At 35.3% G+C, this 27,082-nt stretch overlaps 2 protein-coding genes and 1 non-coding gene across 3 annotated transcripts; 1 reads left to right on the top strand and 2 right to left on the bottom strand.

Annotated features, from left to right (window-relative positions):
- Positions 1-1,311: 1,311 nt before the first annotated feature.
- LOC130933921 (uncharacterized) lies at positions 1,312-2,565 on the bottom strand. Its single transcript, XM_057863521.1, has 5 exons — positions 2,554-2,565; positions 2,222-2,435; positions 1,905-2,179; positions 1,576-1,740; positions 1,312-1,428 (listed from the first exon to the last, which is right to left on the bottom strand). Exons 1-5 carry the CDS (start codon positions 2,563-2,565, stop codon positions 1,312-1,314), a joined length of 783 nt encoding a protein of 260 aa, XP_057719504.1.
- A 1,008-nt stretch (positions 2,566-3,573) lies between these two features.
- LOC130932742 (probable protein phosphatase 2C 38) lies at positions 3,574-6,216 on the bottom strand. Its single transcript, XM_057862152.1, has 5 exons — positions 5,816-6,216; positions 5,372-5,717; positions 4,807-5,174; positions 4,465-4,701; positions 3,574-4,377 (listed from the first exon to the last, which is right to left on the bottom strand). The coding sequence occupies exons 2-5, from the start codon at positions 5,658-5,660 to the stop codon at positions 4,159-4,161; spliced, it is 1,113 nt and encodes a 370-aa protein (XP_057718135.1). The 5' UTR covers positions 5,661-5,717; positions 5,816-6,216; the 3' UTR covers positions 3,574-4,158.
- A 12,687-nt stretch (positions 6,217-18,903) lies between these two features.
- Positions 18,904-19,011, top strand: LOC130937119 (small nucleolar RNA R71). The gene has a single exon (XR_009068351.1). It is a non-coding gene; the product is annotated as a small nucleolar RNA R71 (small nucleolar RNA).
- Positions 19,012-27,082: the final 8,071 nt, after the last annotated feature.

Raw genomic sequence — 27,082 nt, 5'->3', positions numbered from 1 at the left:
GTTAGTGATAATAATGATTTAGGATTATTTTATAAGTTAAAAATGTTAGTGTTAGTTAAATATAGATTTAGTGAGGATTTAATTTCTATGAATAAGATTAGAGTAAGATGTATGTTTTAGAAATGTCATCAATTTTATTAAGAAGTTCTTAATATAATTTAAGATTATGATTTCATTAACCATAATTGCAGCCGACCCGATGTATTACCAACATGAGGAGGCAGTATGATATGTCCTTGGACGAGTGGATCATATCATACTTGCAGATTGTCGGATTATATCATCTTGCGAGACTTAACGACCACTGGTTTAATCTGAATGAGCCGCTAATTAGCACTTTTATAGAGAGATGGCATCCAAAGACACATACTTTTCATATGCCATTCGAGGAGTGCACCATTACGTTATAAGATGTGGCATATTAGCTAGGCCTTCTGATTGACGGTGAGTATGTCAGTGGATGTCTGACAGACTTCGAGACCTATATTGAGGGCATTGACCTCCATGCACTTGCTTCGAGGAGTTACTGGGTGTGTTACCTTCGACAAATTGTATTGACAAGTTCACTATAAAGTGCACGTGGATGCAGGAGGCCTTCAGTGAGCTGCCTGAGGGTGTAGATGAGGAGACTGTGAGAAGGTATGGGAGGGTATACATCATAATATTGTTGTCAGCTCAACTATTTAGGGACAAATTTGGGACACGTCTTCACATCCGGTGGCTGCCTTACATAGCTAGACTAGAGACTTGGGCAAATATAGCTAGGGGTCTACCGTGCTTTCATGATTATATCGATGTATGTGTCTTATTACCAATAGGAATGTCGTTAACTTGGCTGGTCCGTTGTAACTACTTCAGTCATGGATCTTTTGGCATTTTTCCGAGTTTCAGACCCGATGGGTTTGATGCATTTCATTAGCCGTTGACCTCGAGGTACTTATGTTTCTTATGTTTATTAATAATTGTTTGGTCACTTTGCTATTATTAAACTAATATAATGGATGACAGGTGGTCGGGATATCAATCAACATTGAGCGAGAAAGGGCCTAGAGTGGTGCATTGGAGGCTGAGGATAGACTTAATGCAGTGGGGATGTAATACAACTGTGGTTTCATTAGAGAGTTTTTAGCTTTGAGGTTTTTATTGTTAAGTTATGACCTTTAACATTATTTTTCTTTTACAGTTCACATGGATGTCCTATAACTCACCCGAAGTTGTTCAAGTAGTGCTTCCTGAGATACTAGAGTCTCGACATATGATGTTATGGAGAGCGGTGACTACATTGATATACTTTACGGTGATAGAGTGGCATTAGGTGCATAGGGTGACATTGATATACTCTGCGGGGATAAGCTGATAACTCGTCAGCTTGGCCTCTAAGTCGCATAGGAGTGTCTTCAACACTGCAATACTACTTGACATCGTTATCTGCACACCTAGTACTCATCATGGCAACTCATTGTACGACTCTTTTCAATCCGCATAAATATGCTCAGCGGTCTTCTGCTTAACCAACCCAACCATCCTCTAAGTCGGTCTAAATCCAAAATGTGTCTCTATAGCATTCTGTAGTACCTTGATCGACACAGTCGCATCAGCTCTTACCATAGGAAGGATGAAAGCAGATATAACATGATAATCAAGCATCCTGTGATCACTAGATATCAACGTGGCCAGACATATATGAGGTCCATTATACCTTTTACCTCCCAAATACAAAGAGTGATCCAAATCAATCATCTGCAACCGTTTTCAAACTCCTTACACTTATCATGGTACTTGATATGATCTGATTCCAGCACTTTATACTCAACCTCATAGCGAATGCTATAAGTTTTCACACTTAAGACGTCTTCCTCCTTATTTTGAAAATGTTGACCAACTTAAAACTCAGCCAAACTTGCTGTATCCTGTGTATCTCTGGCCCCAAATTCGGATTTTACATCTAAGAACTCTTGGTATATCATGGCTTCCAAGTCTAAAGTTGAAAAGTACAAGGAGTATTGCTGAGTTTCCGAACTCGATGCTCTACCATCCCTAACTGGAATACTCTTTCCTATATCATCATCACTATCCTCGTCAATCATGGCAGGCTCTATATCATCGTCATCCCACAGTACATCTTCGACAGTATTTGGTTTTTCACCCTCCCCTGAAATCAGAATCATAACAGTCTCATCTGCCATCGCAATAGCAAGTTGACTAAAAGATCAATTATTACCTATTTCTCCATTGCCATCGCAGTTTAGATTAACTGCGAAAGACGGAGATACCACCAAAACTGCCTCAGGTGCAATGACAGGCACAGATGAAGATGTGCCAACAAGCATTGAACTAGAGGCTCCTAGCATGACTACAAATTGAGGATTCCGATTCGATTCTCCTGAACTACAGACCACATCTCCAAACTTGACGAATAGCTCACGGGTTCTCACCTAGACAAACTGACAACGATAGTGAAACTAAACTTGCAAATCTTCCTCATTGTCTATTACAAAGTAATTGTACTTCACACCATCTCGAACAACAAAAATCAGCATTCTATAAAATTACTTTTCCACCCATTTCTTGCCATGCAGTCCCAGTTTTTCGATTATAGTATTTTGAAACTCAACAAAACTCATAGAAGGTTTGATAAAGACACTCAACGGATCCTTGTTAGTAAATTTTATTCCCTTTCGCGTTCTTAGTCATCCTTCTATAATGCATAAGAACTAAAAACTATCTTCACTAATCATTGTGAATGCCACTCTAATGAAGATTTAACGTTCTGCTCGTATTTATATACATTAGACTCATATCTAAATCGAATTAATAGAATTCGATTTATAATTTTGGCTCATCTTATCTAGTAAATCGAACTAATTAGACTCGATTTATTAGGGTTGAAATAGCTGGAGTAAATCGAAACAATTGGTTTTAAATTATTTCACCAACACTCCTCCTCTAGTAAATCGAATTTAGTCACTTTGATTTACTATTGTTTAAGCTAAATCGAATCCAGTTCATTCAAATTACATGAAATTGCTTAAATCGAGTTTAATAGCTTTAATTTACATAGAGTGAGTATGAAAATTGGACATGCATATAAGCTGTTTGGTTTTAGGACATTGATGTAATATTGGTATCCATCTATTTGTTTATGTGAATTATCCATGAAAATATTTTTTGAATTTATTAATGATAAAAATATTCTTAAAAATATGATAAAAATAATTAACTTTTAAATATATATTTTTAAAAATAGTTTTAGAGATTAAAATTTGATATATATTTTTTGTGAGTATGATTTAAAATAAAATATTTTTTTGTAAATGATAAAAAATATTCGTAAAAAATAAAAATCTAAAGATTGAATTCTAGTTCGTTCTTATATATTTTCTAAATAATTTTAAAAACGTTTTACACTAGGATCGAAAATAATTGTTTTTGTATTGTGGGTGGAGTTGGATCTCTACATCAAGCGCCAAAGTTGATGGACACATCCATACAGAGACATGATAAACTTGTTTATCTGGCAACGAAATAAATTTCCAGCTTGTGGTTCTAACTTGTTCAATTTCTTCTCTAACGGTGAAATTTTACATGCAAACTTCTTTTGCTTAGTGAACGACAAAAGCAACAGTGAAACAGAAATTGGTGAATTTGTGATTTTGATTTCTCCTGAAACTGTATGGGAGCTCTTCGCCATCTCTGGATTTTGTTTGTTATTTTTTCCACACGATCGAAAGATTAGTTTTTCTCTTAAATAATGCATATATGTCCGGCATGGACAGATGAGTACACAAACTGGAAGCAGCTTAACTATTAACGCACTCCTTGTGTTTGAGAAAATTACAAGCTGTATATTCGGTTTCCTAGCAAATATAAGTAAAAAACATTGCTTACATGTAAATACACTATCTGTTTGTTCTCCTGGGACATTGCTTGATACTTCCATCAATTTAAATTGCTATTTCGGTATATTCAGGTATTAAAGCTCAAATGTCATATGATCAATTACTTTTCCTTTCATTCCCCTTTTTGTTTGTATTTTGGGTGTTTGGTGGTGGTCTGGTTTGAAAGAATCTCCATGAGAATCTTCATGCTTTAGCCACAGCCACCATCTTGCTTTAGGGTGTGTTTCTGAGTTGGAGTTTGGAATGGCAGTTCTTGGCTCTAAGAAATGGCAGGCCCGCCGCCTTTGATTGAAAGAGGAGAACCCCAGAGAGAGGTATTATCAATGAGTTTTGGGTTAAGGAACACAACAATCACTGATATGTCATCATGGAAGTGTCTCCTCACCCCCTTTTCAATCTTTTGTAGGTCTGAGAATCTCATCTCTCTCTTCTTAGCTGCTTCGCGCAATGCAGCCTTTACAAGCTTCCTAGCAATCCCCTGTTACATCAAATACCAAATAAGTAACCTATACTCATAAAATGTCTTGATTGGCCACACTCTTAAGCTGAAAGGGGGGAACCTTACGTTACGTGGGTTGCTGCTGACAATGTTGACGGCTTCTTGGTTGCTAAGCTGCTCCCATAGACCATCAGAAGCAACGATCAGAAACTGATCATCATGATGGAGTTTATGTGTTGATATCGATGGCTCGCAACTAAGAATGGGCTTGAAGAAAGGTTCAGGCAACCTAAACTTCTGTGGTAGAGGCTCCCTGTTGAATTCTGCTTTCTTGAGATATGCATCACCTAAAGACCTTGAAACCTGTGAATGCAAACAATGTCAATTGTCAAGTATAAATTACTTTGTGCATTCCTTTTTATCTGAAAAGTGGTAGCAACTCAAGAGTAATAAGCAAACTGTATGTACCTGTATTAGGCCTTTCACACGCCAAACATTGTGTTTCATGACCACAATTTGTGAATCATAAGGATGCCTTGACCTAACTTCATCTCTCTCTGTCTCTATGTTAACGTTGTGTTCTGCAGATACTTGAACAGCATATGTCTCCCTTGTTGCCCTCTCTAATCTTCCTAACACCGCCCTCGAGTCTCCGGCGTTCGCAATATACATCATACCGTTGCAGATGATCCCTGTCAAACAACATGAACCCGCGGAAGCAATTTGTGGCTTGCTTAGCCACTGTTTCTTCACAACAGACAGAAAACTCTCATCAGTTTCAGTAAAAGCCCTTTTGATAATGTTTTCTGAAATTCCTTGATGTTCTGCTGCAAATCCTGATTCACAAGGAAATAAGACAGTGAAAATCATAGAAGAAATAATTTGGTTCTTCCTGGTCCTCAGTTTAATTGAAAAACAGCATAGAGAGGAAAATAAAGGAACTTAGTTATTTGCTTTCTATCTTGATGAAATAAATTCTTTTATAACTTCTTTGTGTGTCTCAGTATATGAGATAAAAGTGAGAGGAGCATACTTTTGAGATTGCTGAAAAGATTGTCACTGACAAATTGTGAAGCCTCAGCACCACCATGACCATCATATATACCAACAAAGGTTCCTTGAGGACCCATATAATCAGAACTTAAAGGTCCAGATTCAAGTTGGCTTCGATCCTCTATTGAACTATTGGCTTGGATCACAGCCATTGAGAATTCCCCGTAAAGATGGTGCCCCAAATCCTTGTACCATAGCAACCCTTCAACTTTTCCTCTCACATCGTCATCACCACCATCTCCACTTGGTTTCCAACACGATCTAACCATCTTTTTCTGGTTCCAATAATGGAAACAAGATCAAGTCTTTTTAATTGGTCTCAGTTCCTGAAGTTATATGCAGGAGAAACAGACAATCAGATATATGAACAAGTTTTTGAGGTAAAAACCAAATTGGTATGGGCTGAAGGAACGGAGAAATGTACCTTGGTATTACATGCAAGTTCAAAGAACCTGAATTGAACATGTTTGGAATTGGATCATAGAGGAGTGGAGGAGTGCCATATTTCCAGCAACATACTTAGCTGTAAAAGCACATAAGGATTCAAGAAATGGCAGAGTTGGTCTGAGATTGGAGTGGTGAAGAGGGAGCAATGGATAAGAGAAGCGTTTTGGTTTGGATCTTGTTGGCAGAGAGAGAGAGAGGATCTTCTTCAAAGTGGTGTCAGAGTAGATCTAAGATCAGGGAAAATGTGAGAGAGAGATTTTAAACTAGCAAAAGTCTCTGACATTGTAATTCTTTTGTCCTTTCATTTGTCAGTTTGTGATGATGATTTTAATGTTGTTTGTTTTCTGACCATGTGGCTTTGTAAAGCTTTTTCATGGCTGAGAAAGATTTGAGTTTGCAACATCACTCTTCTACAAAGCAATAATACTTAGATTTAGGTAGTAAACAGTTCCACTTTCCCCATTATTATTATTATTGTTTCTGGATATACGTCATCTTTTTCCTTTCTTTAATTTTCGTGATAATTTTACACTTTACTGCATATGGACTTTGACACCTACATACGTTTTTTGAACCCCTTACCTTACCAGAAATTCATTTGTGGACTTTTGCCTCTTGCTATTTTTTATTTAATTCAGTAATTCACCATCACTCACTATAACAATAAAGTTCTTTTGGCGCTGCTTATTCTATTCTACTATATTATATCTACACAAAATAAAACCAATTATTCATAAAAAATATAAATATATAATAATTCAGTTTTAGCATTCAAAAAATATTTTTGTATTCCATTATTTTGACAACTTGCTTTGTGAGAGTAGTAACAATAGTGCTCACTCATTTATTTTAAATCAACTAAAAGCCGGTAAGTCATGTATCTCAACTTATTATTATAAGTCAATAAACACATGACATGTTACAATTACTTGATTGATATCAAGTTGCATTGTTGCATAAGTCTTGTAAGAAAACAATTATTTCCGTGGATTAGATGTAGATTTAGCTTTCCGTTGTAATGATTTTTTCTTTTTTTTTTTTAAATATCTTCTTTTAGTGTTAAGTTTTCCTTTTATTAGGGTAGAGAATTTATATATAGATTTGGATTAAAAAAATCTATTAAAATGAGAAAAATATAAAACAAAAAAGTGAAAATTTAACCCCCTTAATTTTAAATTTATATATATATATATGCAAATTTTACTGTCTTAAATCAAATACGATTAGATTCTCACTTTGAATTTTACTGCAACTTTTTAACTTTAGAAGAATTTTTTTTATATCATTTGAATTTTAAAAAAAAATATAAAATGAGTTGCGACTCGCGAATCTTCAGTTCAATTCACTTGTAAAAATAGACGTATCGAACTAGTAATAATATGACTTATAAATAAGTTATTTTGATTTGACTCATATAACTTGCGAATTAAGTGAATTCAGGCCAAATAAATATAACTAGCTTTTGTTTTGTTTTATATATATATATATATATATATATATATATATATATATAAACTTTCTTGTTATTGTTATTGTATAATATTAATTGTTTCACCAGTATTTTAGATTTTAATTGGTTTAACATGAAAATATATAAATATATGATGAAATTTCATTTGCTAAAATGATCTAGTATCATTTTTCTTAATTGAGTTTGTGTTTTAAAAAAAAATAAAAAATAAATCAAATAAGCCGATCCATTTAACTTATGAACTTTTAATTTCTTTTTCAATTTTAGCTCGATGTTTATGACGAGCTGACTTGAGCTCTGCCCATCCCATATAGATGATGAGTACTCTAACAATAACAAAGAACATACATGAAAGTTAAATAGAAGGTCTCCTTGCTTTTATTTTATAGTTTTTCTAAATTGAAGGATTTTTATGATTTTATAATTTTCTTTATTATCTTTATTTTCATTAAGATCACAAAATTTTGTTCTTTCTTTCGGAAACTTTCATTGATAGTAATAAAAGTGAGGATATTATGCATATTTTTCTCTTATTTTTTTTAAATCACGCACTCTTTTAAAATTTAAATTGCTTTTGAAATTAAAATTCTATTCTTTACTTGTGAAGGTAATTATTTACATAAAAATAATAATTAATATATAAATATATATTACATTAAGTAATTTGGTTAATTAAATATATTAAAGTAATATATTTAACTAAATTACTTAATGTAATATATATTTATATAAAAATATTATATATATAATCACTTAGAAAGAAAATTTAATGTGGGGAACTTTAAGCAATTATAGAAATATTGTTTCCATCCCTTTCTCTTTAGTTATATATCATCCCTAGTAGTAGCCCTATCTAGTACTAGTAGCTTGTAAACCTAGGCCAACTAGTTTAGTAGTTTTACTTTACATGCAAAGTGGTCCTTATTGATCATTACTTACCTAATTGATCCTGTGGACAAAAGTGCTTCTGTATGGTCAAACATATTTTATATATCATAAAAGCCTCATTAACATTCCTAACTCATTTAACTAGAAAAAGGGAATGAACCACACTAATAATCTTAGAGGAGGCATGTTATATCTACCATTATAATGCCGAATTCACCCACCAATTATTTCTCATGAATTGTCATTGTCTGCGTATGGATATGCATAGCACTTGTGCCATTGCCTCATTGCAACATGATTCATGATTCATGAATGTGGAACTTCTAAACTTTTATTTATTTATATTTTGTTTTTTACTCACATTTAGATTTTATTGTACAAAAAGATTAAGTCCTCCTTCTTTACGCTTTACTACCTAATCGATTGTTTTGTTATAAATAAGCTTTGAAAGTCAAGTGTGTTGGTGTTTTCTTTTTTTTTTTTTGTGTGTTAAAAAAAATTTAATAAACCGCTTGAAAACATGCACATTCTTGGAACTTTTTACATCATGCATGTATTTCACTCTATACAACAAAAAGCACACCCACTTCACCATTTTTAATTCTCTTTTACCAAAACAAGAAACTTGTGGCTTGTGATTATGTTTATTGTTGTCTTGTGGAAATTAAAAATTGGATCTCAATATTTGATTTTTGATCCAATATATACACATTATGTGGTTATAGTTATTAGCCGAATGAGTAACGTAATAAATGGGTTCCACCAATAATAAATTTGGATGAGAACTCATTTTCATCATTATAGTGAGAAACCATTGACCCACCACACGCGATGATATATCATATTTAGCTTTCAGAATTATTTTTCAATAAATAGAGGGCCTGAGTCAAATAGATAAGAAATTGAATAATGATAATTACACATATCTTATCATCATAAATTTCTCACATTATTCTTGCCTAAATCCATGAGTAATAGTTTTGCTTTATTCTAACTTTTCCAAAACTGATTCAGACGAATCCATTTTGAAAGTCACTGAAAAATCTTCTAAGAATAGATGTATATCTAGTGGTATATATATAAGAAAAAATAGAGAAGTATTAAGGGATAACAAATTTTGTGATTTGTAGTCATTAATTAATTATTATTAATATTTTTAATAATATAATAGTATAAGTACTTATTTTTTTTTTGCTGATTAAGTACCGATCAAATTTTAATAAAAATACTGTATATTAATTAATATTTTATTTTTGTACTATTAGAATTTAGTGTTTAATACGAATTTAGTTATCTTAGAAAAAGAGAACATTTTTAGAAAGACATAAACATGAGAACTAAAAAACGATAAAATATTTGTCTTTTATATCATATAAAGAAAATATACAAAAAAAGTATACTTTTGATATTAAAAATTATTTATAAAAAGTGAGGGGAAAATTATCTTTTAAACTATAAAAAATAGTATAAACATTATTCCCAAAGGTACTATTAGTCAATAATGACGTGATGCCGTTTTTCTTTTTTACTTCTCTTTTTTTCTTTTTTTGATAAACGGTCATGTCGCTTATTTGTTTGTATTTTTATTTTTGGTAAAATAGTGATGTCGTTTATTAGTCACTAATAATTTAAATTTGCAAAATAATTCAATGCAACGGCCAATAGAAGAATAGCGGATCAAGTAGAAGTAGTAGCAAGTGTCCAACAAAAAGATACGGAAATGATATTTTGATAATTACCATACGTTCAAGACACACACCAAAATAAATAAAGAAATAAATAAAAATTAAAAAAGGGTCAATTGTATACTATACATTATTTATACTAGATAATTTATAGTTAATAACTACAAATATCTTTTAATTTTACTTTCAATTTTTTTGATCAAGTTGTTTTTTTAATCAAGATTTTACTTTAAAAAATTTATAATAATCCTTAAAAAGTTTTGTAACGTTTGAAAAATGAAAAAAAAAATCTATAAATCTCATACTTTTATTTATTCACATTTTTTTTACCGACACAATTAAATTATTGAATAACTTTCAGTTGCCAAAGTAGTATAACCAAAAGAAAGTTTAAAGTATGAAGGAACTAAACTAAATTAATTTTTGTATTTATATTTCCTAGTTATAGTTTTTATCTTTCTACGGTGAGATGATATTTTAACGAATAAAAATTTTGTACTATTTTATGTTTAAGTCTATTTTGTCGCATCCTTAAATTAGAATATATTCTATATTCTAATATTCAAACTTTTACTTATTTATTTTGGTCATATACATGCACATTCATCTACACATTTACACACCCATTATAATAAGGTTCTTTTGTTTTGGTCTTACACTACTCACATACTTATTATACTCACGCACATACTAAAAAGAGTTCTATATTCTCTATCCTTGGAATTTGAATCTTAATGTAACTTAGTCTTATGAATTCTCCATGTGTGTCAGATTTCGGGTCTTTGAATTGAGCCTAGTGTGGCTAACTTTAGAAGGCTATGTCATTGCTAGTAGCACCCAAGCGTCAACTACAAACTCTTTTTTTTTTATGTTTTTTATATTGACCACAAACTTTTTAATTTTATTTATTTATTTATTTTTAGTTATCCACATTATCCTCCAACTCGACATGTCAAAGACTAATTGATCGCGAATTTGAGCTCTATTTAAAGGTCTGCTGCATGCACAAAGTGGGATTCAAACTCCCAATACTTGCTTAAAGAGACGAGTGAGCTGACCACTCGATCAACCCAAATTGGTTAAGGTTTTATTTATTACCATAGATATCATCTATCTTTATGGGCCAACCATTTTAGATTTTAGTGAATATCTGAAAATGTGGATAGAGAAGCTTCTCTGTTGACCCATTTGCTTTCACTTCAAGTGTCAAGTCCAACCCACAAAGATATATAAAGATCAACGATGCATTCATGATTTTGGAAAAAGACTAATAGTGTATCTCATGTGATGTTAATTTTGTCTGAATTCACGTTTGGGACTATCCTCTAATTTGTTCCTCTTAATTTTTGTTTCTGAAAAGGTATGTCTGTAATAAAATATTTTTGAAATTAATTTGGCTTGATTATTTGAAACGAACTGAACTGATCAATTGAAAATGAATCATTATTTCTAAAATTAATTATATAAAATGTAAATTTATTTGAGTTAAAAATTGATATAATAACACCAATAACCACTGCTAGACCGTCGGCTCTCTGTTGTCGATCGCTGCAAAGCGTTTACCATTTCTTTTCTTCTTCGAATCCTTTTCATATTTTTAATGCACTAAATTATTTTAATTCTAATCAAATTATTAAAAAATTAAAAATCTTGAATTTGGTTATGGTTCACTTGATTTTTATCAATTTCGACAGAATATCGAATCAAATTGTACCGAAATCTCAATTCGATGAGCAGATTTAATTCTTTTTAAAAGAGCAAACTCGATCCAAAATTTATTAAGGAGTAAATACCTAGGAAGCACCGATACGACACGCGATACGAACACGACACGACACGGATACGCCGACACGTTCTTTTTATAAAAAATTGGATACGACACGTTTAGGATACGCTGTGAATTAAAATTTAAATAATATATTAAATTAATAAAAGATCATATTGTAAATATAAAAGAAAATATAGTTGTATAAAAAAATCTAAAAATTATGTAATTATTAAAAAAAATAAAAAATTTTAATCTACTCTTGCCATCTTGTTAACAGAAAATGTATCAATTTCTTCTCCTCCAAGTCCATCATCCGCAAATACCACAGCTTCTATGTTTGGTTCATCTAAAGATAAATACGAAACCTCACTCAGACCTGGACTGTTGTCATCAACTCTGCTTCTATTAATTATTTTATTTTTAAATTTAAATTTTGATTTGTTTTGATTTTAAAATATTTTAAAATTAAAAAAAAATCGGTTAATTGGGCCATAAAACCACAAAATCGGGCCGGACTCGTTTGGATTCGTGACAGCTTCACCAAAATTCTGCACCGCAAGAAGACACACCACCGATACGCTCGTTTGAAGTATCCGTCGAGTGTCGGTGTCAGATTCGTGTCTGACACGGATACGACGGCACCATAGGAGAATCCGTTCTTCATAGGTAAATACCCAAAATGGTTCATTACTTTCAAATCGGTATTCAATTCAATCCTTGATTTTTCTAAATGACCAAATAAATTCCTAAAATTCAAAAACGTGCGCCTCCGTTAGTCCCTCCCAGAATTACCGTCTCAACGTTGCTAATGTGGAATGGTGCACGAAATTGTGTATGCCAATATCAATGAACTATTTCTCACAGCTTCGCACAACTAACCATCAAGTGCACTGGGTCGTCCAAGTAATACCTTACGTGAGTAAGGGTCGAATCCCACGGAGATTGTTGGTTTGAAGCAAGCTATGGTTATCTTATTATTCTTAGTCAGGATATAATATCAATAATAATTTTTAGTTTTAATTGTAAAAAAGTGAAAGGGCATAAAATAAATAATTGTTACTCAATAATGGAGAATATGTTGGGTTTTGGAGATGCTTTATCTTCTGAATTCCTGTAACATAATGCTTCCTCACTTTCATAAATGCAAGTCTCCTTCCATGGCAAGCTGTATGTAGGGAGTCACCGTTGTCAATGGCTACTTCCCATCCTCTCAGTGAAAATGGTCCAAATGCTCTGTCACAGCACGACTAATCATCTGTTGGTTCTCGATCATGTCGGAATAAGATCCATTGATCATTTTGCGTCTGTCACTACGCTCAACACTCGTGAGTTTGAAGTTCATCACAGTCATCCAATTCCAGAATCCTACTCGGAATACCACAGACAAGGTTTAGACTTTCCGGATCCTCATGAATGCCGCCAACAATTCTAGCTTATACCACGAAGATTCTGATTAAGAAATCTAAGAAATATTCATTCAATCTAATGTAGAACGGAGGTGGTTGTCAGGCACACGTTCATGGATTGAGGAAGGTGATGAGTGTCACGGATCATCACCTTCTTCATAGTGAGGTGCGAATGAACATCTTAGATAGGAACAAGCATGTTTGAATGGAAAGCAGAAATAATTGCATTAATTCATTGAGACGCTGCAGAGCTCCTCATCCCCAACAATGGAGTTTAGAGACTCATGCCGTCAAAGAGTATAAAATTCAGATCTAAAAATGTCATGAGATGCAAAATAAATCTCTAAAAGTTGTTTAAATACTAAACTAGAAACCTAGGTTTACAGAAAATGAGTAACTTAGGATGGATAGAGTAGAAATCCACTTCTGGGGCCCACTTGGTGTGTGCTGGGGCTGAGACTTAAGCTTCTCATGTGCCTGGGCTGTTTCTGGAGTTGAACGCCAGGTTGTAACCTGTTTCTGGCATTGAACTCCAACTTGCAACCTGTTTTTGGCGCTGAACGCCAAACTACAACATGGAACTGGCATTGAACACCAGTTTACGTCATCTATCTTCGTGCAAAGTATAGACTATTATATATTTCTGGAAAGCCCTGGATGTCTACTTTCCAACCCAATTAATAGCGCGTCAATTGGACTTCTGTAGCTCCAAAAAATCAATTCCGAGTGCAGGGAGGTCAGAATCCAACAACATCAGCAGTCCTTTTTCAACCTAAATCAGATTTTTGCTCAGCTCTCTCAATTTCAGCCAGAAAATACCTAAAATTACAGAAAAATACACAAACTCATAGTAAAGTCCAGAAATATGAATTTTGCCTAAAAACTAATAAAATTATACTAAAAACTAACTAAAACATACTAAAATCTACATGAAATTACCCCCAAAAAGCGTATAAAATATCCGCTCATCACAACACCAAACTTAAACTGTTGCTTGTTCTCAAGCAACTAGATAAATAAAATAGGATAAAAAAAATTAAGAAGCAATAATATCTCAGAGTTTCAAGTGAAACTCAGATTCTAATAAGATGAGTGGGACTAGTAGCTTTTTGCCTCTGAATAGTTTTGGCATCTCACTTTATCCTTTGAAGTTTAGAATGATTGGCATCTATAGGAACTCAGAGTTCAAATAGTATTATTGATTCTCCTAGTTAAGTATGTTGATTCTTGAACACAGTTACTTTATGAGTCTTGGCCGTGGACCTAAGCACTTTATTTTCCAGTATTACCACCGGATACATAAATGCCACAGACACATGACTGGGTGAACCTTTTCAGATTGTGACTCAGCTTTGCTAAAGTCCCCAGTTAGAGGTGTCCAGAGCTCTTAAGCACACTCTTTTTGCTTTGGATCACGAATTTAACTACTCAGTCTCAATCTTTTCACTTGGACCTGCATGCCACAAGCACATGGTTAGGGATAGCTTGATTTAGCTGCTTAGGCCTGGATTTATTTCCTTGGGCCCTCCTATCCATTGATGCTCAAAGCCTTGGATCCTTTTTACCCTTGCCTTTTGGTTTTAAGGGCTATTGGCTTTTTTTGCTTGCTTTTTCTTTTTCTTTTATATTTTTTTCACCACTTTTTTTTTTTTTGCAAGCTTTTGTTCTTCACTGCTTTTTCTTGCTTCAAGAATCAATTTTTTTTTATTTTTTAGATCATTAATAACATTTCTCTTTTTCATCATTCTTTCAAGAGCCAACAATTTTAACATTCATAAACAACAAGATCAAAAATATGCATTGTTCAAGCATTCATTCAGAAAACAAAAAGTATTGTCACCACATCAATATAATTAAACTAATTTCAAGGATGAATTCGAAACTCATGTACTTTTTGTTCTTTTGTATTAGAAATATTTTTCATTTAAGAAAGGTGAAGGATTCATGGAATTATTCATAGCCTTAAGACATAGTTACTAAATACTAAGGATCATGTAGTAAAGACACAAACATAGGCAAACATGAAGTTCAAAAACCGAAAAATAGAGAGATAAGAACAAGGAAGTTAAGGAATGAGTCCACCTTAGTGATGGTGACGCCTCCTCCTTGAAGGACCAATGGTGTTCTTGAGCTTCTCTATGTCTCTTCCTTGCCTTTGTTGCTCCTCCCTCATAGCTCTTTGATCTTCTCGAATCTCATTGAGAATGATGGAGTGCTCTTGGTGGTCCACCCTTAATTGGTTCATATCATGACTCAATCCTTTTAGAGAAGTGTTGAGTTGTTCCCAATAGATGTTTGGAGGAAAATGCATCCCTTGAGGCATCTCAGGGATTTTTTGATGATGAGCTTCCTCATGCGTCTCTTGAGATCCATGAATAGGTTCTCTTGTTTTCTCCATCCTCTTCTTAGTGATGGGCTTGTCCTCTTCAATGAGGATGTCTCCTTCTATGACAACTCCAGCTGAGTAGCATAGATGGCAAATGAGATGAGGAAAAGCTAGCCTTGCCAAGGTGGAGGGCTTTTCGGTTACTTTGTAGAGTTCTAGAGAGATGACTTCATGAACTTTTACTTCCTCTCCAATCATGATGCTATGGATCATGATGGTTCGATCCACAGTAACTTCGGATCGGTTGCTAGTGGGGATGATGGAGCGTTGGACGAACTCCAACCATCCTCTAGCCACAGGCTTAAGGTCCAGTCTTCTTAATTGAACCGGCTTACCTTTTGAGTCTCTTTTCCATTGAGCTCCTTCCACACATATGTCCATGAGGACTTGGTCCAACCTTTGATCAAAGTTGATCCTTCTAGTGTAGGGGCGTGCATCTTATTGCATTATAGGCAAGTTGAATGCCAACCTTACATTCTCCGAACTAAAATTTAAGCATTTTCCCCGAACCATTATAAGATAATTCTTTGGATTCGGGTTCATACTTTGATCATGGTTCCTAGTGATCCATGCATTGGCATAGAACTCTTGAACCATTAAGATTCTGACTTGTTGAATGGGTTTGGTAAGAACTTCCCAACCTCTTCTTTGGATCTCATGTCGGATCTTCGGATACTCATTTTTCTTGAGCATGAAAGGGACCTCAGGGATCACCTTCTTCTTGGCCACAACTTCATAGAAGTGGTCTTGATGGGCTTTTGAGATGAATCTCTCCATCTCCCATGACTCGGAGGTGGAAGTTTTTATCTTCCTTTTCCTCTTTCTAGAGGTTTCTCCGGCCTTAGGTGCCATCAATGGTTATGGAAAAACAAAAAAAGCTATGCTTTTACCACACCAAACTTAGAATGTTGCTCGTCCTCGAGTAAAAGAAGAGAAAGAATGGAAGAAGAAGAAGAAGATATGGAGGAGAAGGAGAGATGTGTGGTTTGGTCAAGGGGGAGAAGAGAGGGTTGTGTTGTGTGAAAATGAAGAAGGATGGAGGGGTTTATATAGTGGAGGGAGAGGGAATGGGGTTCGGTCATTTAGGGTGGGATTGGTTGGGAAAGAGATTTTGAATTTGAAGGTAGGTGGGATTTATAGGGAAGAGTGGATAGATGTGAGTGGTGAAGAGGTGATGGGAAGAGAGATTGAGGTCATTGGTGAAAGGTGTTTGGGAAAGAGTGTCATTGGATTGTGTGAAGAGGAGAAAAGGTGAGTTGAGGTAGGTGGGGATCCTGTGGGGTCCACAGATCCTGAGGTGTCAAGGATGAATCATCCCTGCACCAATTAGGTGTGTAAAATGCCCTCTGTCTGCAATCCTGGCGTTTAACGCCAGACTGAAGCTTGTTTCTGGCGTTAAACGCCCAAATGTAGCATGTTTCTGGCGTTTAACACCAGCCTGATGCTTGTTGCTGGCGTTAAATGCCAGCTTTCCTCAGAGTGCAATCCTGGCATTTAAACGCCAGATTGCTGCTTATTTCTGGCATTCAACGCCAGATTCATGCTCTGTTCTGGTGTTAAATGCTAGCCAGATGCTCCTTACTGGCGTTTAAATGCCAGTAAGTTCTTCCTCCAGGGTGTGCTATTTCTTCTGCTGTTTTTGATTTTGTTTTTAATTTTTGTAATTGTTTTGTGACTCCACATGATCATAAACCTAATAAAACATAAAAAAACAATAGAAATATAGATAAATAAAAATTGGGTTACCTCCCAATAAGTGCTTCTTTAATGTCAATAGCTTGACAGTGAGCTCTCATGGAGCTTCACAGATCATCAGAGCATTGTTGGGACCTCCCAACACCAAACTTAGAGTTTAAATGTGGGGGTTCAACACCAAACTTAGAGTTTGACTGTGGGGGCTTTGTTTGACTCTGTATTGAGAGAAGCTTTTCATGCTTCCTCTCTATGATTGCAGAGGAAGATCCTCGAGCCTTAAACACAAGGTAGTCCCCATTCAATTGAAAGACTAGTTCACCTCTGTCAACATCAATCACAGCTCCTGCTGTGGCTAGGAAGGGTCTTCCAAGGATGATGCATTCATCTTCTTCCTTCTCAGTGTCTAGGATTATAAAATCAGCAGGGATGTAAAGGCCTTTAACCTTCACTAACACGTCCTCTACCAATCCATAAGCTTGTTTTATTGACTTGTCTGCCATCTCTAATGAGATTCTTGCAGCTTGTACCTCAAAGATCCCCAGTTTCTCCATTACAGAGAGTGGCATAAGATTTATACTTGACCCCAAGTCACACAGAGCCTTCTCAAAGGTCATGGTGCCTATGGTACAGGGTATTAAGAATTTACCAGGATCTTGTTTCTTTTGAGGTAGAGTTTGCTAAACCCATGTATCTAGTTCACTAATAAGCAAGGGAGCTTCACCTTTCCAAGTCTCATTACCAAACAACTTGGCATTCAGCTTCATGATGGCTCCTAGATATTGAGCAACTTGCTCTTCAGTTACATCTTCATCCTCTTCAGAGGAAGAATAGTTCTCAGAGCTCATGAATGGCAAAAGGAGGTTCAATGGAATCTCTATGGTCTCTAGGTGAGCCTTAGATTCCTTAGGTTCCTCAGTTTGGAACTCCTTTTTGTTCAGAGGACGTTCCAGGAGGTCTTCCTCACTGGGATTCACGTCCTTCTCCTCCTTTGTGCATTCGGCCATATTGATTATATCAATGGCCTTGCACTCTCTTTTTGGATTCTCTTCTGTATTGCTTAGGAGAGTACTAGGAGGAGTTTCAATGATTTTCTTACTCAGCTAGCCCACTTGTGCCTCCAAATTTCTAATGGAGGATCTTGTTTCACTCATGAAACTTAAAGTGGCCTTAGACAGATCAGAGACTATGTTTGCTAAGCTAGAGGGGCTCTGCTCAGAATTCTCTGTCTGTTGCTGAGAAGATGATGGAAAAGGCTTTCTATTGCTAAGCCTGTTTCTTCCACCATTATTAAAGCCTTGTTGAGGTTTTTGTTGATCCTTCCATGAGAAATTTGGATGATTTCTCTATGAGGAATTATAGGTGTTTCCATAAGGTTCACCCATGTAATTTACCTCTGCCATTGCAGGGTTCTCAGGATCATAAGCTTCTTCTTCAGAAGATGCCTCTTTAATACTGTTGGATGCATTTTGCCATCCATTCAGACTTTGAGAAATCATGTTGACTTGCTGAGTCAATATTTTGTTCTGAGCCAATATGGCATTCAGAGCATCAATTTCAAGAACTCTCTTCCTCTGAGGCATCCCATTACTCACAGGATTCCTCTCAGAAGTTTACATGAATTGGTTATTTGCAACCATGTCAATGAGTTCTTGAGCTTCTGCAGGCGTTTTCTTTAGGTGAATGGATCCACCTGCAGAATGGTCCAGTGACATCTTAGAGAACTCAGATAGACCATAATAGAATATATCCAAAATGGTCCACTTTGAAAGCATGTCAGAAGGACACCTTTTGGTCATCTGCTTGTATCTTTCCCAAGCTTCATAGAGGGATTCACCATCTTTTTGTTTAAAGGTATGAACATCCACTCTAAGCTTGCTCAGCTTTTGAGGAGGAAAGAACTTAGCCAAGAAGGCCGTGACCAGGTTATCCCAAGAGTCCAGGATATCTTTAAGTTGTGAGTCCAACCATGTTCTAGCTCTATCTCTTACAGCAAAAGGGAAAAGCATGAGCTTGTAGACTTCAGGATCTACTCCATTAGTCTTAACAGTCTCACAGATCTGCAAGAACTCAATTAAAAACTGATAGGGATCTTCTGATGGAAGTCCATGAAAATTATAGTTTTGTTGCATTAGAGCAACTAGTTGAGATTTCAGCTCAAAATTGTTTGCTCTAATGGCAGAGTTTGAGATGCTTCTTCCATCAAATTCGGAAGTAGGTGTAGTATAGTCACCAAGCATCCTCCTTGCGTTATTATTGTTGTTATTATTTTCGGCTGCCATCTCCTCTTCCTTTTCGAAAATCTCTGTATGGTTGTCTCTGGATTGTTGTAATTTAGCTTCTCTTAGTTTCCTCTTGAGAGTCCTTTCAGGTTCAGGATCTGCTTCAACAAGAATATTCTTGTCCTTGCTCCTGCTCATATGAAAAATAAGGGAACAGAAAATAATAATAGGGATCTTCTTTACCACAATAGAGAGATTCCTTTATATGAGTATAAGAATAAAAGAATAGAAAAAGGAGAAGAGAAAAATTCGAACACAGAGGGGAAGAGAGGGTTCGAATTTTGAGATGAAGAGGAGTGTTAGTAATTGAATGAATAAATAGAATAAGATGAGAGAGAATTCAAAAATTATTTTTGAAAAATTAGTGATTTTCAAAAATTAAAAGAAGAATTAAAATTAAAATTAAAATTTGAAACAATTAGTTAATTAAAAGAATTTTAAAAAAGAGGGAGGTAATTTCAAAAAATTAGAGAGAGAAAAGTAGTTAGGTGGTTTTTGAAAAAGATAAGAAATAGTAAAACAAACAAAAAGTTAATTAGTTAGTTAAACAAGATTTGAAAATCAATTTTGAAAAGATAAGAAGTTAGAAAAGGTTTTGAAATTAATTTTGAAAAATATATGATTTAAAAAAAAAGATATTTTGAAAAGATATGATTGAAAAAGATATTTTGGAAAAAGATTTGATTTTTAAAATTAAAATTGATTACTTGACTAACAAGAAACTAAAAGATATGATTCTAGAATTTAAAGATTGAACATTTCTTAACCAGAAAGTAACAAACTTCAAATTTTTGAATCAATCACATTAATTGTTAGTAAAGTTTTCGAAGATTTGAAATGAAATTAAGAAAAAGATTTTGAAAAATCAATTTTAAAAATTTCGAAAATAATAAAAAAATGAAAAAGATTTGATTTTTGAAAAAGATTTTGAAAATATAGGATTTTTAAAAATGAAATCTTGACTTGACTAACAAGAAACAACTAATTTTAAAATTTTTTTGACTAAGTCAACCCAAAGATTTCGAATTTTGAGTAAAATAAGAAGATATTTTTTTAATTTTTTGAATTTTTAATGATGAGAGAGAAAAACACAAAAATGACTCACAACATGAAAATTATGAATCAAAACACATGATGCATGCAAGAACACTATAAATGTCAAGATGAACACCAAGAATACTTTGAAGATCAAAATGAACATCAAGACTTATTTTTAAAAGATTTTCACGAAAAGAAAAACATGCAACACACCAAACTTTGAAATTTTTCATGTTTAGATACTATGAATACAAAAATGCATATGAAAAACAACAAAAGACACAAAACAAGAAAATATGAAGATCAAACAAGGAGATTTGTCAATAACAACTTGAAGATCATGAAGAACACATGCATGAATTTTTGAAAAATGCAAAAGTTTGTAAAACATGCAATTGACACCAAACTTAAAAATTGACACTAGACTCAAACAAGAAACACAAAAAATATTTTTGATTTTATGATTTTATTAATTTTTTTGTATTTTTTCAAAAATTATATTTAGAAAAATGAAACAAATAAAATAAAAAATTTTTTAAAAAGTTTTTGAAAAATTTTTGAAAGGAAAATTACCTAATCTGAGCAACAAGATGAACCGTCAATTGTCCAAACTCAAACAATCCCCGGCAACGGTGCCAAAAACTTGATAGGCAAAATTGTGATTTACTCTTTTCATAACTTAAACAATTCTTAGCAATGGCTCCAAAAACTTGGTGCACACTACTATGGTTCACTCACATTCTTCACAACTTCACACAACTAATTAGCAAGTGCACTGGGTCGTCCAAGTAATAAACCTTACGTGAGTAAGGATTGATCCCACAGAGATTGTTGGTATGAAGCAAGCTATGGTCATCTTGTAAATCTCAATTAGGCTGATTCAAATGATTATAATGGTTTTTGAAAATAATAATAAATAAAGCAATAAAATAAAGATAGAGATACTTATGTAAATCATTGGTAGGAATTTCAGATAAGTGTATGGAGATGCTGTGTTCCTTCTGAATCTCTGCTTTCCTACTGCCTTCCTTCAATCCTTCATACTCCTTTCCATGGCAATCTGTATGTAGGGTGTCACTGTTGTCAATGGCTACTTCCCATCCTCTCAGTGAAAATGGTCCAAATGCTCTTGTCACAGCACGGCTAATCATCTGTCGGTTCTCGATCATGTCGGAATAGAATTCATTGATTCTTTTGCATCTGTCACCACGTCCAATAATCGCGAGTTTGAAGCTCGTCACGGTCATTCAATCCCTAAATCCTACTCGGAATACCACAAACAAGGTTTAGACTTTTTGGATTCTCAAGAATGGCCGCCAATAATTCTAGCTTATACCACAAAGATTCTGGTTAAGGAACCCAAGAGATACACGCTCGATCTAAGGTAGAACGGAAGTGGTTGTCAGTCACGCGTTCATAGGTGAGAATGATGATGAGTGTCACGGATCATCACATCCATCAGGTTGAAGTGCAACGAATATCTTAGAACAAGAATAAGCTAAATTGAATAGAAAACAGTAGTAATTGCATTAAAACTCGAGGTACAACAGAGCTCAACACCCTTAATCTATGGTGTGTAGAAACTTCACCGTTGAAAATACATAAGTGATGGTCCAGGCATGGCCGAATGGCCAGCCCCCAAATGTGATCAAAGATGTAAAATCCTAGATGAAAATACAATAGTAAAAAGTCCTATTTATACTAGACTAGTTATCAGGGTTTACAGAAATAAGTCTAAATGCAGAAATCTACTTCCGGGGCCCACTTTGGTGTGTGCTTGGGCTGAGCTTGAGCTTTACACATGCAGAGGCTTCTCTTGGAGTTAAATGCCAAGTTGTAACATCTGTTTGGCGTTTAACTCTGGTTTGTGACGTGTTTCTGGCGTTTTACTCCAGAATGCAGCATGAAACTGGTGTTGAACGCCAGTTTGCATCATCTAAACTCGAATAAAGTATAGATTATTATATATTGATGGAAAACCCTGGATGTCTACTTTCCAACGCAGTTGAGAGCGCACCATTTGGAGTTCTGTAGCTCCAGAAAATCTATCTCGAGTACAAGGAGGTCAGAATCCAATAGCATCAGCAGTCCTTTGTCAGCCTCCTATCAGATTTTCGCTCAGGTCTCTCAATTTCAGATAGAAAATACCTGAAATCACAGAAAAACACACAAACTCATAGTAAAGTCCAGAAATGTGAATTTTGTATAAAAACTAATAAAAACATCCCTAAAAGTAGCTAGATCCTACTAAAAACTACCTAAAAGCAATGCCAAAAAGCGTATAAATTATCCGCTCATCAGCGAGAAAAGCCAAAGTAGCTCAAGTCGGAACAACTCTATAGGCAGACCTTCTGGCAACAAAGGAATGCAAAATAGGGGAGGTAAGAACGCTGTTTTCTGTAATTGCGGGCTTCGAACGGTGATGAAGCACTCAACAACGGCAGAAAATCCTGGTAGACCATTTTATGGTTGTCTGAACTATGAGGTAAGATTATGGCTGTGAAGAAAATGTTAAGATGGTTTGAGTTTGAGTTTGGATTTACTTGCATTTTTTACTTTGCAGTATGGAATTCACTGTAATTTTTTTCGCTAGGCTGATGGATTCACCTGCATTTACAAGTTTCTGCAGCACCCATTCCACTAGAAGTTTTGCATGAGTTAAGTTGGAGGATGACAAGCTTGGAGAGTGATGTTAAGACCATGAAGATGATGACAATGGTGCTGCTGGCTTTTGTAGTTACTTTTGGTGTGTGTTTAGGTTTTAGTTTGTTGGGGTTTATATTTAACAAATGATGATTATGTTAAGAAATTTTAAATTTCTTAAGTGGTATGTAATGTGTTGATGAAGATGGAATGAAATGAAATGAAACACTAATTTGACATGAGTTCAACTAAATGATGATTATGTTATGAAATTTTAAATTTCTTAAGTGGTATGTAATGTCTTGATGAAGATGGAATGAAATGAAATGAAACACTAATTTGACATGAGTTCAACTCTTGATGCTGCACTTATTCTTCTAAAATTGTGTTCAACTAAACCAGAAAGAGATAAATCACAACATGAACTAAACTAAAAACTTCATCAATTTAACATAACTAATTCCATAACATGGAATAAGTGTTGTTTGAGCTAAAGCACATTGTGCATAACATACTATCACAACCCAAAACATCATAGGCCATAACAACATTCAAAGGCCATGCATACAAGTTTCAAAGGTTACATTACAAAAAGACAGCATTGTTTAACCATAACATTCAGCTACAACAACATGAACTCAAAAAGCCACCACACTTTGTGCTAATTAGATATTTTTTCTTGGTGGGTTGAATCCTGAAGTTGGAACAAATTTCAAGAAGGAGGCCAGTTTTTCAGAGGTTGCTGCACTAGCTCCCTGAATAGTCTCTCTTAAAATCTCAGTCGGACGTGGAGCAGCCGCAGCAGTAGCAGCAGTGGATGAAGTTGTCATGTTGACAGAGAGTTTGTCTATGCGTCTCTTACATTTAGTTCTCAGATGCCCTTTCTTTGCATTCTTTATAGTCTTTACAGCCTATGATATCAATAACAACAATACAAGTGTCATTATATGGATTTGTTTGTTTCCAGATTTATTAACTCAAGCTCAAATTTTGATTAATGTTTTTAATACTATTACTACCTTAGTTGCAGGTTCTTGTTCAGCTCCTAGACTCCCTTCAGCAGCATCTTCTGTTTGAGTATCAATTTGTCCTCCTTCAGTACCAACCTCACATTCTTCAGTAACAACCTCACCTTTGTTACCTTTAAAATCAGTGTCACCCTTATTTGCAGCATCTTCAGCAGCCTTTACAGCAGCTGTTAGCTGGTGGATGAAATTGTGATTCATATGTTTATGTAAAATTCATTGCTCTTTCTTTCCCTGGTAATGGCGCCAAAAACATGATGCCAATACCATGGTTCACAACTATGTGTGGACACAACTCCGTTCAACTAACCAGCAAGTGTATTGGGTCATCCAAGTAATACCTTACGTGAGTAAGGGTCGATCCCACAGAGATTGTTGGTATGAAGCAAGCTATGGTCACCTTGTAAATCTCAGTTAGGCAGATTAAATGGTTTATGATAAGTTTGAAAATAAATAATAAACAGAAAATAATAGTAAATAGTTACTCATATAATTCCATGGTGGGAATTTCAGATAGGCATATGGAGATGTTGTGCTCCTCTCGAATCTCTACTTTCTTATTACATTCATCCAATCCTTCTTACTCCTTTCCATGGCAAGCTGTATGTAGGGCATCACCGTTGTCAATGGCTACATCCCATCCTCTCAGTGAAAATGGTCCTATGCTCTGTCACAGCACGGCTAATCATCTATCGGTTCTCAATCAGGTTGGAATAGAATCCCTTGATTCTTTTGCGTCTGTCACTAACGCCCAGCCTTCAGGAGTTTGAAGCTCGTCACAGTCATTCAATCCCAGAATCCTACTCGGAATACCACAGACAAGGTTAGACTTTCCGGATTCCCATGAATGCCGCCATCTATCTAGCTTATACCACGAAGATTCTGTTGGAGAATCTAAGAGATATGTGCCCGGCCTAAGGTAGAACGGAAGTGGTTGTCAGTCACGCGCGTTCATAGGTGAGAATGATGATGAGTGTCACGGTTCATCACATTCATCAAGTTGAAGTGCAACGTATATCCTGGAATAAGAATAAAGAGAATTGAATAGAAAATAGTAGTAATTGCATTGAAACTTGAGGTACAGCAGAGCTCCACACTCTTAATCTATGGTGTGTAGAAATTCTACCGTTGAAAATACATAAGTGAAAGATTCAGGCATGGCCGAATGGCCAGCCCCCAAGGTCTAAGGACTAGGCGTCCAGAGATGATCCAAGATGTCTAATACAATAGTAAACTATCCTATTTATACTAGACTAGCTAATAGGGTTTACATGAGTAGGTAATTGATGCATAAATCCACTTCTGGGGCCCACTTGGTGTGTGTTTGGGCTGAGCTTGATCTATTCACGTGCTGAGGCTTCTTTTGGAGTTGAACGCCAAGTTATAACGTGTTTTGGGCGTTCAACTCCGGGTCGTGACGTGTTTCTGGCGTTTGACTCCAGACAGCAACATGGAACTGGCGTTGAGCGCCAGTTTACATCATCAACTTCCGAATAAAGTATGAACTATTATATATTGCTGGAAAGCTATAGATGTCTACTTTCCAACGCCGTTAAGAGCGCGCCATTTGGAGTTTTGTAGCTCCAGAAAATCTATTTCGAGTGCAGGGAGGTCAGATTCCAACAGCATCAGCAGTCCTTTGTCAGCCTCCTATCAGAGTTTTACTCAAGTCCCTCAATTTCAGCCAGAAATTACCTGAAATCACAGAAAAATACACAAACTCATAGTAAAGTCCAGAAATGTGAATTTAACATAAAAACTAATGAAAACATCCCTAAAAGTAGCTTGAACTTACTAAAAACTACCTAAAAACAATGCCAAAAAGTGTATAAATTATCTGCTCATCACTAGCTCATCAGCCTTTTGTTTCTTTGCTATTCTACAACTCCTTGTTGTCTGACCAACATCTCCACATGTCCCGCATGTGAAACTACCATATTTTCTCTTCAATTTTGTTGCTGTGCGCTCTTGGCTCCCCCGAACAGGTGCCTCATGTGCATCTTTTTTTCTTGCATAATGTGATGGCCTACCATGGAATTTGCTCCTTACAGGTGGTAAGCAATGGAGGTATTCTGATATTTCCCACAACTGTTGGTCTCTTACCGGGTTGATATGGTATTCATAAGTCTTGTTGTATGAGCCCATTGTTAGCCATGCATGGACATAATTCTCGGGTCTACCATTCATGATTGAAATCGCAGCTATTGCATGACGACAAGGTAACCCTAGCACATAATAAATTTGAGTAACTAAGTATGTTGATAGGTATACTATGGTGCAATTACACAAAAAAATAAAAACAATCAAACAAAATAGTACTTACCCGATAACTGCCAAGACCTGCAGCTACATGTTTGGTTTCCCAAATCAACCACCACATTATGTGGTTCACCATGCACTTCAAACATCACTTCAGTCGCATCTCCAGACCACATTGGTGTATAATACCTGCTGTAATGCCTTTCCTTTGCAAGTCTACTTTGTTGAATCGGAGGTAAGTGTCCCACATGGCTAGAGAGTTTTAGTTTGTTCCTTGCCATACTAGTCATGGCATACTTCCTAACCTCCTTCATTAAAGTCAAGACGAGCTTACATCTGTATGGTTTGGTAGCAGTGTTGAGCACCTCACACATGTTGTTGCAGACATTGTCAACCTTTGGAAAGTCCTTGTAGTGAGTCTTGGTCCATGCCTGCCTAGGAAACTTGTCTAAATATGCCCACGCCTTCTCATTCACCCTCTTTATAGACTGCATATGTCCGTTGAATTCCTAGATAGTCATTACTCTAACACACTTCCAAAGCAAACTCTTTAAGTGTGAGTCCTTCCATTGTTTCTGAAAGTTTTGCCAAAGGTGCCACGCACAGAAGCGGTAATGCACACCTGACATAACTTCACGCAATGCTGGGATTAAACCCTACAAGATAACAAAGTAGTCACCTAAAAACCTGAGCAAATAACA

The sequence above is a fragment of the Arachis stenosperma genome, chromosome 6 (assembly GCF_014773155.1).
Source record: "Arachis stenosperma cultivar V10309 chromosome 6, arast.V10309.gnm1.PFL2, whole genome shotgun sequence".
Taxonomy (NCBI): domain Eukaryota; kingdom Viridiplantae; phylum Streptophyta; class Magnoliopsida; order Fabales; family Fabaceae; genus Arachis; species Arachis stenosperma.
The sequence above is the reverse complement of the archived record's forward strand: the minus strand, read 5'-3'. Positions and strand labels throughout refer to the sequence as shown.

Excerpts from the sequence above, each read along its gene's own strand:
- LOC130933921 (XM_057863521.1), bottom strand. Across the intron at positions 2,180-2,221 it reads CGATGGCAATGGAGAAATAG|ATGAGACTGTTATGATTCTG; the intron begins GTAATAATTGAT and ends TTGCGATGGCAG. Across the intron at positions 1,741-1,904 it reads CCAGAGATACACAGGATACA|ATGATTGATTTGGATCACTC; the intron begins GCAAGTTTGGCT and ends AAACGGTTGCAG.
- LOC130932742 (XM_057862152.1), bottom strand. The coding sequence starts at position 5,660 with ATGGTTAGATCGTGTTGGAAACCAAGTGGAGATGGTGGTGATGACGAT. Across the intron at positions 5,175-5,371 it reads TCTTTTCAGCAATCTCAAAA|GATTTGCAGCAGAACATCAA; the intron begins GTATGCTCCTCT and ends CTTGTGAATCAG. Across the intron at positions 4,378-4,464 it reads TCAGCAGCAACCCACGTAAC|GGGATTGCTAGGAAGCTTGT; the intron begins GTAAGGTTCCCC and ends TTGATGTAACAG.